The sequence below is a fragment of the Lottia gigantea genome (genome assembly GCF_000327385.1).
Source record: "Lottia gigantea unplaced genomic scaffold LOTGIsca_113, whole genome shotgun sequence".
In the NCBI taxonomy this organism is placed as follows: Eukaryota; Metazoa; Mollusca; class Gastropoda; family Lottiidae; genus Lottia; species Lottia gigantea.
In genome coordinates, this window is record NW_008707077.1 from 701,424 (window position 1) to 714,546 (window position 13,123).

At 31.0% G+C, this 13,123-nt stretch overlaps 1 protein-coding gene across 1 annotated transcript; it reads right to left on the minus strand.

Moving 5' to 3' along the window:
* Positions 1-368: 368 nt before the first annotated feature.
* On the minus strand, positions 369-12,337 carry LOTGIDRAFT_137337 (hypothetical protein; the record flags this gene model as incomplete). Its single annotated transcript, XM_009047551.1, has 25 exons — positions 369-476; positions 705-794; positions 1,123-1,182; positions 1,487-1,552; positions 1,777-1,903; positions 2,494-2,562; positions 3,408-3,512; positions 3,797-3,822; positions 4,091-4,162; positions 5,590-5,686; positions 5,857-5,897; positions 6,236-6,320; positions 6,574-6,627; positions 6,944-7,085; positions 7,383-7,486; positions 7,762-7,868; positions 8,454-8,543; positions 9,350-9,409; positions 9,780-9,845; positions 10,256-10,382; positions 10,735-10,803; positions 10,991-11,095; positions 11,318-11,415; positions 11,636-11,773; positions 12,197-12,337. Coding segments are annotated over 25 exons (2,247 nt in total), but the record flags the coding sequence as incomplete, so codon positions are not given.
* Positions 12,338-13,123: the final 786 nt, after the last annotated feature.

Below are 13,123 nucleotides of genomic sequence, written 5' to 3' on the forward strand. Positions count from 1 at the left end.
TAATGGATATATGGTCTTACATAGAGATTTTATTCATGAGTCATGACACCTTGTAAGTCTAACTGATGAATATATACACATATATTAACCAAGTTTGAGATTTTAAATTTTTGTCCATTCTGAAAAGTAGTATCCATTTGAAGAACAGTTTTTACCTTCTTGTGAAATTTGGATGAAAATGTAAGAAAATGCAGGTTTTCAGAGTAGCAGACAATGCAAATTTATTAGCTGAATATTGAGGAGTCTAGAGTGTCTACAAGCCTCTATCAAATCAATGGATATTGAGAGTGGTGGGTATATAAAATGTATTTGGGATCTGGAATAAAAAAAAAGGCTTTACATCAAACCAAGTTCAAGAAAGTATTCACTCACCTATTACATGGTTCAGGTGGTCCAATATTTGGACAGGGATCTCCCAATAAGACAGAGGTACATGTTGCCATAGATACAGATATTGAATTCAAATTATAACCACCCTAAATAATATAAAAAAAAATTACTAAAAAGGTGAGGATAACATGATCATTAAAAATAGAGAATGTTCATAAAAGATGTGTTTCTAATACAAAAATATAATATCAGAGTGTCTGTGTTTCAGGAATTATTCAACTCAAAACAATAAAAATATTCTAATGGCATTATTAGTTTTTTTCAAGTTTTGAGAAGAAAGCAACATTGAATCATATGTTAGTGTATGATCTTACCTCTAAGATAACAACCACCTTCCCATTGGCTAATTGACTTAACATGTGAGTCATGTGACCATATCCAGCAGGCATGACGTTATATCCTCCCTGACAAAAGATAAAAAAAAAACTTCGTCTTAAACAGTCAATTTCATATGATCATGCATTGCATATTTCTATAAAAATACAGCCCAATAAACCAAACTATCCCAACTATTTCAATCATTATATTACAAAATGGTGGAGACAGTCACACTTACTATGTGAATATATCAAGACATAAATTTTTTAAGATTGTCAACAATGTTTACGTCACATATATAATTTTGAATAAAAGGAGCCTTAGACAGCCAATCAACATTCTTTTGTTTTGTTACACATATTACCAAATTGACAACTCTCTCTGAACAACAGAGGATCTAACTTGGGTACCTACCAGAGGATCACCATGAGCACTGTCAAAACCTGCTGACACTAACACTAGTTCTGGAGCAAACTACAATAATAAATATTTTGATATTGATATGGTAAATGCAGCGATCTGATTGGATTGAACGCTAGTGAATACAATCTAAAAATATTAAGCTAATTTCCTTCATAGCACACTGCATGATGTTGCCAGTCTCCATTAGTCTCATCAGTTTAAAAAAATAGGGTGTAAAACTCCATTCATTACAACTCATTACATTTCCACTATAATATGACATGGTCCACAATCATATTGCCTGATATCTTTACAATTGATGCTGTACTCCTAATGGCTCATTTTAATTTGATTGGTTAATACATAATTATCTTACCTCTAGAGCTATTGGCATTATAATATGGTGAAAAGCAGCAATATATTCACTGTCACCCATTCTGTTCTATAAATTCAAAATAAATAACATAAATATTAAAATAAACTTAGCCATTCTAAACAATAACTTCAATCAGAATATTGCCAAACGTAAATAGAATCTTACAACTGATGTATGACAGGAATACCAAAGCTGGACTCATGTGATGTTTAAACATTTCAGATCTTAATCTGAGCCAACTGTTTAAAAGGAAACAATAACTTTCTATCATAATATCTCACTAATCTTACATGATTCCATGGTATATTAATATTAAAACCTTCTCCATCTCCTGTTCCAACATTAAAATAATCTCCATCAGCACTGGTTGGGTAGAAAAACCCATTATCAAATCGATGTAAGGATATGAATAAAACACTACAAAAAAACAACAAAATAGATAATTTTTGTAGTCTATTTTTCGCATTTCTTAAGGAATGAATGTGTATCTTGTTATGGTTATGGGGAAATAAACGCTGGTTTATCATGTGACAAGACGTATATGACCCGCTTCGCTAAACCAGCGTTTATTTCCCCATAACGATAACAAGATCCACATTCATTTCTTATATTTACATCGGTTTATCTTTTTTGATAAAATACGCCACAACCCTTTCAAAATCGCTTTCCAACTCTAGGTAAAAAACTTGGGTCAATCCTTGTTTTTGTTTTCGATGAATTTATACGCCTTATTGTCACGTGACAAACTACAGTTATTGGTGAATAAACTCCGATTTGGCTAACTGGTTTATTGAAGGGAGTGATAGTAGAAATGTAAATATTATGTAATATTTGGCCATAAAATAATTTTCAAAAGGAAAATGAAAAGTGATCACCCAGCATATTGATAAGATTTGATGTAATTGATTTCTATAAACATACAGCATGTGAATTCTTAATTCTTAAATGTTTATTACATCTATTAATAGTATAATGCAGGGAGTACACAAGTAAGAACAATTATTTACCTAGGATCATCATAAAACTGATGTTGTGTACCATTTCCATGGTGAACATCCCAATCTACTATTAATACTCTATAATATATAGAAAATACTAAAAACACTAAAAATATATATTGAAAGTCACTATTGGTAACAGGATGTCCACAGGTAAGAAGTTTTAATGAACAGACTTAAACATTAACTTTAAAAAATGGCATATCATAAATTTCAAACATAGGCTTGCTGCAAGTCTCGCAAGCGAATACGCCCACCAGCAGCTTGATAAAGAGCTAAATGTGAACAGTAAAACAAACTCTATATCGTGGCCTGTAGAGTGAGCACAAGCCAAAAAAGTGACAAAAAAAACGTGATATCAGAGTTTTATGCGATATCTCTCAAGAAAATCATTGGATCCTCACCAAATTCAATAGTGCACATCTTCATAATGATATTGACACACATACAAAAGATCAAAGAATGTATGGAGAATTGTAGGCTGTAGAGTGAGCATGAGCCAAAAAAGTGAAAAAAACAAACAAATGCGATATCAGAGTTTTATGCGATATCTCTCAAGAAAATCATTGGATCATCACCAAATTCAATAGTACACACATACAAAAGATCAAAAGAATCTATAGAGAATTGTAGCCTGTAGAGTGAGCACGAGGTAAATGTGAACGGACAGACCAACGGATCGACGCCAGCGGTTCGACCGACCAAAAGGGGCAACCACAATATAGGCCCATACTTACCTGTGGGCGTATAAAAATATGATATGAGGAAAAAAACCACAAGTACTAAAGATCCTTACTGCAAACAAAAGCTAATGAAGTTTTGGAGGAAGTATATCAAGATGTGAATGCATTGCCAATGTTTTAAAAAATCTATTTATTACTAGAGTTATATTTATTATATGCCTGATATAATAAAAGTTATACCTTTTTAAACCAAATTGTTGTTTGGCATATTCAGCTGCTACTGCAACATTATTAAAATAACAAAATCCCATACATCTATCAACTTCTGCATGGTGTCCTGGAGGTCTGCAATAAACAATCAATTCCATCTATTAGCATTTACCTACACTTTTAAAAATATTCAGATATTCTTTATTCAAACTTTCATTGGAAATAAATTTATGACTAGACAATTTGGTTTGTTTGAAATGATTAAAAAAAAACATGTCTACAATTTCTCATAAAAAAAACATCTATAATGTTTATTAAAAAATTACATGTATTAAACCAAGTTAAATTTGTCTTCACTTGAAAAACAACTTCAAAAAAAGAAAGTCAAGATATTCCAATAAAATTGGCTAGATTCTCACCTGACAATTGCTACACCATTTTGTGACTGAAATGGAAACAGGCTTAAATCAATCTAAGTTCTTAAAATGAAAATAATACTTTTTCCAAACAGTGCTAGCGGATAATTTATTTTCTACCACTTCTGTATACAGATAAGTTGGATGAGATATTTCATTTTCTAAGTAAAATAACTGTTTGTGATACTTTCACAAAGCAAATAAGTATAACAACAAGATGTCTGACAATAGAAATTCCACTCTGATATAAACTCTAGTTCTGGTAGTTAATTACACTGTACAGTAGAATATACTTACCTTCCCTGATAAAACTGTATTAACAACATTTAAAACACTACCAGCTGATAACAAAGCACATTCATATGACTTCTACAAAATACAAACAGTGATAATATTAATTACAGTAATAATAATAATTACAGTGATGATGATGATGATGATGATTACAGTGATGATGATAATGATAAGGGTGGATTGATGACTAGATGATTAATATGATTGATGACTGGATGATGATGATTGATGATTGATTGATGACTGGATGATGATGATTGATCATGATAGTAATGATGATAGACTTTACAAATGCAAAGATGAGTCTCTTGCTGGACAATTTATATTTTCACATATAAAAAAAAAACTTCTGTATGTTGATGCAAATTATATGTGAAAGCAATGTATTCACTAACAAAACCAGGGATGTTCATTTGATTTAGTTTGTCAGAGTCATGCAGAGACAAAATGGTCTTTAATCATGACTTTTGGACATAATCTGATCATAATATATTCAATTATATTTTTTAAAAAAGTTGATCGATTCAGATTTTCAACAGCTTTCTACAAGAACAAATTTGAATAATTAAAAATTAAAACTTAAAATAGTTTATATTCCTTACATTCCTTCATTCTCTTCCTGGAAGGAAATGAAGGAATGTAAACTATTTTAAGTAAAGTACAGATATAATCAACACCTGAATATTTTAATGGTATTATATATGATATCCTGTAGCTAAATTTACACACCAAATTAATCTAAATATAAATGCCATTTCTTTTTACATTCTAAATGCAAAGAATTGATCTATAGATAAAAAAGATGTCATTCAAAAAGAATATAACAATCTTGATGATAATATAACTATCATAGTTGATAATTACATCCTTAGACAGCATTGTTTACTGTTATATGTGTTTTTGTGCTGTTTTTTTTCTTTTATACAACTACATTATGTATAAAGATGAAAATATGGGTTGTTAAATTATTTTGACCTTTTAAAATATAAATTGTGTATGAGGATTAATTTTAAATTACAGGTCCTTTTCCAATGAAAAATTATGTAAACAATTTTCTGGAATATTCCATCAAACCTGACAAATCTAGCCCCATCCATTCCTCTGACGTGATAAACAGATATCATCACGTTTTATTAGAGTTGATCCAACCCACCATGTTGCCAAAATTAACATAAATTTGAGTATTTATACAAAGCTATACCATTACTGAGTCCATCAAAACATTGCTGGATATTGACCTATATTGTAGTGGCAAGTGTCGTGTGGAAAGCACACCATGCTTACTCTTTTAGAAACACCTGATGGTACGGTACTTCTCTTTGGAGAATTCCACTACCATATTTCTTTTATTCTTGATTTTGCCATACTTTGGACGAGATTTTGATTAACGGAATTGTCTTGCTTGTACAGATATATATTCTACAATCATTGGATATTCCCTTCTTGAGCAACTTCTTTAAATTACCACAAATATGCAAGATACAACATAAACATTTCCCTACCTTACAGAGATAGATAGAATTAAACTTGGTTTGAAGGTTACGTAACTCAAAATCAGACATTTCTCTGGTTAATTTGAGATCATTGATGTAATCTATACTGAAATTACACAAAACATACAACTATCAATACTCTCTGTATTCTAACAAAACTCATATATTAGGTATTGCGGATCATTGCCAAGAGATTTGTAAAATACATCAAGGTTTGGTGATGATCAGGCTTAGGGTTTATATAAAAAATCTAGGCATATTATTAATGTGGCTCACCTATGTATTGTAGCCAATTCATCCAATGTAGCTTCTCGAGACTAAAATAGATATCAAAATATCATTTAAATTTTCTAACAGGTATTTACCCAATCTATCTAAAAAGTAAATCTGGTTGATTCCTTTCAGGTTTTTTTCTGCAGGTGACTCCACTTTCCATCAATGATCTGACAAAGTTATTTTGCATCTCTTGTTCTGGGTTATTTAATATTTGACCAATTATTTGCTCTCGTCAGTAAAGGGCAATATGTGAAGAATTCTGGGTCATTCATTGTTAAAAATTGACATATTGTCATATTGTATTGTCTGTTTTAACAGTGTTTTTGATTGATTAACATTATAATGATAACTTTTGATATTATTTAGTTAAATCAGGTACCTGTACACGTAAACATCTTTGTAGTAGTTTGGTTTCAACATGGAAATTATAAATACTAGAAATACGATCTGGTCTTTCTGGATGGCTCCTGAAATAAATGGAATAAAGTTAATAGTACACATCTGTTACAAAAAATCAAGATTACGTTATTTTCATCCTGTTGAATTTTCTGGTTGAGATCATTTGGCCATGTTAGAAAACCATGGAATCTGGTAGAAGATCAGCAAAAAATGACATTTGACTATTATGATTCTTGAATATAGTGTACACAACTAGATAAAATTACAAATTAGACCCAATTTGATCATCAAAAGCCAAAACAGTGAAACAATACTTACTTCATAAAGATATTTTTATGTGATCTCATATCAGCATCAAATACAAGACAAGTTCTGAAGAAAAAAAAATCAGGATATTTGTGTGAACATGAGTTTGATCTCCTCTGACTTTAAATAAATGTCAAACAATGTTGACTGATATTAAGTTTCAGAAAGAATTACTGGAATGAATTAGTCACAGATTTTGACAAAGAATTTATGCAGTGATGAACATTCTGTTCTTGGAAACAGAAAAAACAGTAAAGTCTTGTATTACATTGAATCATTTTCATGAGTTTTTGTCTTGTCTTGATATTTGTTTTTCTAATCTACATGGACATCTTTCAATCAGCATGACAATCTCAGCATGCATAGTATTTTCTAAGCATACCTGTGAGGAGCCATGTTTAACTTGACTTCTGCTATCAAATCAGCTATCTTCTGTTCGTATGTAGATATAACCTCAGCAGACTGAGTAGGATAGTTTCCCATAATTTCAAATTCTTTAGGCCGATTTTCTTCTGTAGAAAATTCTACTCCTGCTCTGCAAAATGTTTGGAGAAAAATGATTATTTGCATACAAATGTTTCCTAGAGTATTTCCATGATTCCAAGATGGATGATTTTCAGATTAATGCAATTAGTTGTGGTCTGAGTATTGTTCAGAGTTCTATTTCTATAGCACTTTAAGACAATTGGATCAAGGAGGTCTTGCTTTGAATCACAGCTGTATATAATAATGTTAAAATAATTCTATGGTTAATGAAATGTTCTTTTTGGATATTAGATAATTCATTAGCAATTCTTACTTTGGAGGTAGAGAATTAGTACCATCATATTCACAAACTTCTACCTCTTCTAAATCACCCTGACCAATAAAACATGTCCAATATGGTTTTAATACTTTTATCACATTTAAAATAGATTCTACCACACTGAAAATACAGACATTTTCATAAAGTCAGGTTATGTTTTCAGCTTAAGGATCACCTGATGCCACTCTTCATTTGTGTGATGAGTGGATCTACATACAAAGACTCAGTGCTTGGTTCAGTTCTCTTAAAATCATAAATGAGGCATATACTGTACATATATACTATATAGGCTATTGCTACAATAACAAATGACCTGGTATCCCTGACCTGAAAAGTAAACAAAGTATTATATGAAGAATAGGTTAGATCAAAGAAAATATATTAAAGGAACCTACCTATCACAAGGTTCATGAGTTGAAGGTAGAAAAGGACATGGATCACCTAATAAGGCACGTAAAGACAAGGCACAGCCTTCAGCTAATGATTTCAAACAATAACCACCCTATAAATAGAGACATAATTTTATACCACAAGAGACAACTTTTGTCTTAGCAACAAGAAATCAGACCTTAATAATCATAAGCATATTCTTCAAATAATTGTAATTATGATTTAAGAAGCAGTTATAAAAGAAGCATAACTAGTATTATTATACCAAGGGAAATAACAGTGTTTCAAATATAACTTGAAACAGCTTTCAAGAGAATATCTTTGAAACTTTGTTACATATCAGACAGGTTGTATGGGAAAAAGAATATCACAGTGATTCCAAAAGGCATCATGTGCATCACACTCATAGAATCTATTTGCAAAATCTAATTTTTGTTCTTGAACTTTCAGAAAAAATTCCTGATTATCATGCCACAAATATCATTTGAATGTCACAGTGACTGGGGAAAATAATCAAGTTTTCTAAAATTCAATCAGGCAATGCAACTATTGGTAGCTCTATGCATCCAACTTATATTTTTGTCAACAATGATTTCATCTTTTATTATAGTTGGCAACCATTGCAAAGGATAGCTCGTCCCAAGATTACATGTACAATATCACACATATAACTACTATGAATATATTTAATACCTACCTCTAAAACAACACAGACCCGTCCGTCTGCTAAACAGTTTAACATATGTATAAAATGTGCATAGGCTGCAGGAGATACATTCATTTCACCCTAGAATTATAAACAGAACAAACTGAGCTTTAAACTTATATTCTGAGATTCTATATTACAATTAACTATGATATCTAATGAATTGATCAGCAGTAACAGCTTTTAAGTTTTTATCCACACTTATCTTAAATCTAAATCCTGATTGTTTGGAATATTTTAAGAGCCATTTTGACATTGTGTACATGATTCTGAAACCTCAAAAGTATTTTCATATTGTCACAATGGAAAATGGAAACGCCTTTTATCCCAACTTAATCCATCTACATTATAATGAGAACAAGATGAGACCAAGATATTGTTAAAGTATTCTCTGAACATGTGTAAGGGAGTTAATGGTGAAGTAAATTTTTGAAGAACTTCAACTTAAGTCAGGTTAAAGAGCAGAACTAGACTATCGAAAGATTAAATACAAAAATCATACAATGAGTGTATTGAACATAGTGCACAAGCACGATAGTGAATATAGGAAGTCTTCTTAAATGATGATCAGTTGCTACCAATAACATATTAATATTCAATAAGTCTGCTGTACAAACTCTACATGTGAGAAAGTTTTTGATTTTCAAAGCGAATCTATTTAAGATGGAAGCTAGATCAGTATACTGTATACTATAGGATAAGATAACCAAGATTAACTAGAATGCCTAAACAATGAGAAGAAATAATACAAATACCTTCTCATCTCCAATAGCAGCATCAAGACCATGTGATACTATTATTAGTTGAGGTGCAAACTAAATAAACATAGAAAGTACTAAATTAGTATCTCAATACCAAATTAATAAAAGTAATTATGAAGTAAATACCTCAGGACATCCTATGACAGCATCATAACCACTGGACACTATAATTAGCTGTGGGCAAAACTAGAAACAAATTCATGATAGAATTAAACACACACAATATAAGTGCTTCCAATATTTCAAAAAGCCCTTGTAAGTGGTTGTTGACAAGTGAACAATCCTTATTAGGACATCTAATTTTGGGATATTGAAATTTAAGACCACCACCTTCTACAGACAATGAAATATTTTGATATAATACAGAAATCCTTTAGAGACTAATATGTTAACTATAGCCAGTCCTCAATTTGTCAATCTTTATTAGAATGTAAATGTAGATTACATGATGATGTTTAAAGTTGAAGTAAGACCAACCCAATATTTCTGTGGTAGTTTATTAACATATTTCATTGCTATTCTTTTAAAACAAAATGTAAAACATATGAAATCTCACCTCATAGGCTACTGGTAATAAAATTTGTTGTAAAATAGCTAGATAATCTGAATCTGTCATCCCAGTCTGTAAACAAAATAGTTCATCAGTAAACAAACTATTTACTAATAATACATTTAGGTTATTAAAACAATTACTTCTATAACTTGTTAAATCATATTGCCTTTGAGTGGTTCTGTAGCACATTGGTTTGACAAATTTTACATGATGTCATTTGCTTGGTTATGTGGAACAAATGGTTGACTCGGGTTCTAATCACAGTTCACGTGTGAAAGTCTGGTGACCTTGAATAAGTCATCTTTCCTCATTATTCCAGTTCACCTAGCTGTTAATGGGTATGGATAATCCAGGAAAGATCAATGCCAAGAGGTTTGGAAAAGGACCTGCAGGTAGAAACGATCCTGTGAACCTAAGTTTTAATTCTAGTAACAAATGGTTGTTTCTATCTCTCTTAAAAGTGTAAATTGTTTTATTACCTTATTTAAAGGCACATTAATATTATAACCCTTTCCTTTACCAGTACCTATATAGTCATAATCAGATTCACGTAGATTGGGCCAGAATTCACCATGTTCATATCGATGTATTGAAAAATATAAAACTCTACAAATACAAAATATTCTATCAAACTCTGTATTAGGCCATGGTCAAGCCTAACTCATCTTTTATATCAAGTTGTCAAGTTTTTTATTTTCAATCACTCAGCACATTGAAAACTCCAAATACATTATTTTTCTCCAACTGTACTACAGTTAATTAGCTACAGCCGTGCTTCACAAGATATGTATCTCCACAATTATTTAGATTGAATTCCCTGTATATATATTTTATAGAACATAATCTTCAAAAATAGCTTTTGTTTTGTAATCTAAAAAGTTTCAAGGCAGTTCGGAACATTTCCTCTGGGTTAAAATTGTTTAACCACAATTAAGAGAAGAAGAAACCACACACAAACCTGGGATCATCATAAAACATTCTCTGTGTACCTTGACCGTGATGTACATCCCAATCTACTATTAGAATTCTGAAAAACAATAACCAAGGTCTTTGACTTTAATATGATATAAGTAGTGGATTATTTTGTTGTGAAACATGTATAGTTAAAAAGAGAATGTTTGCAAGCTGTACTTTACTGTTGAGAAGTCATGTCAAACTGTATCAATGATTTCTGGAACTACAAGTCTTTCTGATGTTCATAAGTTAAACAATACCTTTGCAGCTGGAATTCTTCTAATGCATATTTAGTTGCTATGGCAACATTATTAAACATACAATATCCACAAAATTCATCTTCCATAGCATGATGTCCTGGTGGCCTACAAAATATATAAGTAGGTGTAAGGTAGTAAGATTAATTTAACATAAGCATAGAAATCATATCATGTCATTGGGTCAATTATGTTTTTTTACCTATGCTTGCAGCATTAATCTGTATTCAAAATGTATATTATTTTCTTAAAGGCACTAATATAAAATCCAACCAATAATTTTCAAAATTCCTTTAGATTATCTCACCAATTTCATACCATATCACTTACCTGACCATTACAAAACAGTTCCTGATTTTCTCTTTAATAATCTGTTCTACACCTTCAATGGTACAACCACAAGCTGCTAGAGCACACTCATATGTTTTCTGAAATACAACACACCTTGACCTAAATATTGGCTATTACAGTACCAAACAGGTATTCTGTTGTATAGTTATGATACCAAACCTTATTGGACAAATTTGATTACCCTTTAAATGTAAGTATGCACTGATTTATTTTTTTTAAGCTGCTGTATTGCATGACTGAGGCTCTAACTAGTCCAACTGTATCAGCACAGCCATGATAGAAATGAAAGTAATGTACCTTATTAACATAAACAGAATCATTAGCAGCTGAGAACTGTTTCTGTTCATCTAAACTATATGATGTAGTAGCTTGTGCAGTATGTAGTAGATCTTGTGTATGTTGTAGTAATAACTGATCTTCTGTTGCATAACGAGTCTGAAATACATCAATATCAGTATCATCATGATTAAACTTGAGTTAATCAGCTTTAATCAATTGGTAAGGTAAAGGGCAGTGGGATAATCTGTTTAAAATGCAGATTTGGATGTTTTGTTTCTTGTTTTTTCTGCAGGTTACCACAATTGCCATCCATGATCTCACAAAATTCTTCTCTAAATTGCGTTCTGATGAATTCGGACCAAACTACATCAAGAGTTGTCTAAGAACAAATTATGGTTGCACTATGTTGAAATGAGGAGTCCAACCCTAATCAAAAACAGAAGACAAGGCCCAATTCCACCTTTACATGTATAATATGCAAATGTTACTTTTCACTAGACACTCATAATGAGATATAAATAAAATAAACATGTTAAATTGAAGTAAGACAATGATTCTATATTTCACTGAAAAACTTACAGGGATTTTAACACATCTATCTATCAAACCTAGTTCTTTACAACGTTCATACGGTAGTCGAATTCTATCTGGACATTCTGGATATTTCTCATCAAATTCACATTGATGTTGTAACATTAATTCATCATATAAAAACCCAGTTCTATAATAACAATAAACGACCGAATTTAAAACTGAATGGAGAAAAAAGCATTTACGCCTATATAATCATCCTATAAACTGAAATTTTTGCAAGAAGCAAGAAAATATTATAATGCCTACCAGTACAGGAGCAAATACTAATGTGATTAAAAGATTTATGAGCCAATGAGAAGAAGGGATAAGGCAAATGTATAAATTTGAACTGAGAATTTTTAAACTCATGCTAAATTTGACTGGCAGATCTCATTTAAGAAGCAGAAACCATATGACTGTTTATTTGCTGAATAGGTAAATGAATTGTAATTGTCAGTGGTTTTAATTTAATCTATACACAAATCAAATATCTCTATAACTTGCCCTGTTACTCTATTTATCTTCATAGGTTCATCTTCCTTAAAAAATAATTTTTAATATACAGTATTTAGCAGTTACACAACAGATCACACACAGTCAAAATACACTGTTTCAGGAATGAAAGGGATTTTGTGTCCCTGAGACACTGATTCTAATCCAGGCGTCTGCAATTCTTGCAATTCCACTTAAACGTAATGTTTTATGTCACAAAAAGTTGCTCATAATTGTACATGGCCACATACTATACATTTGCCTTAAATGCATAACAATTTTATAAAACCCTCTTCGCAATTCCTCTAAAAGGCATTGCACAAGCTGATAAATAATACAGGGCATTTCTAGAATCTTTGGCATTAAAATGTATTTTTTCAGAAAGTAAAAATATATCTTTGGTTAATTTGATTTTTTGAGTAAAATAATAGAACAATTACA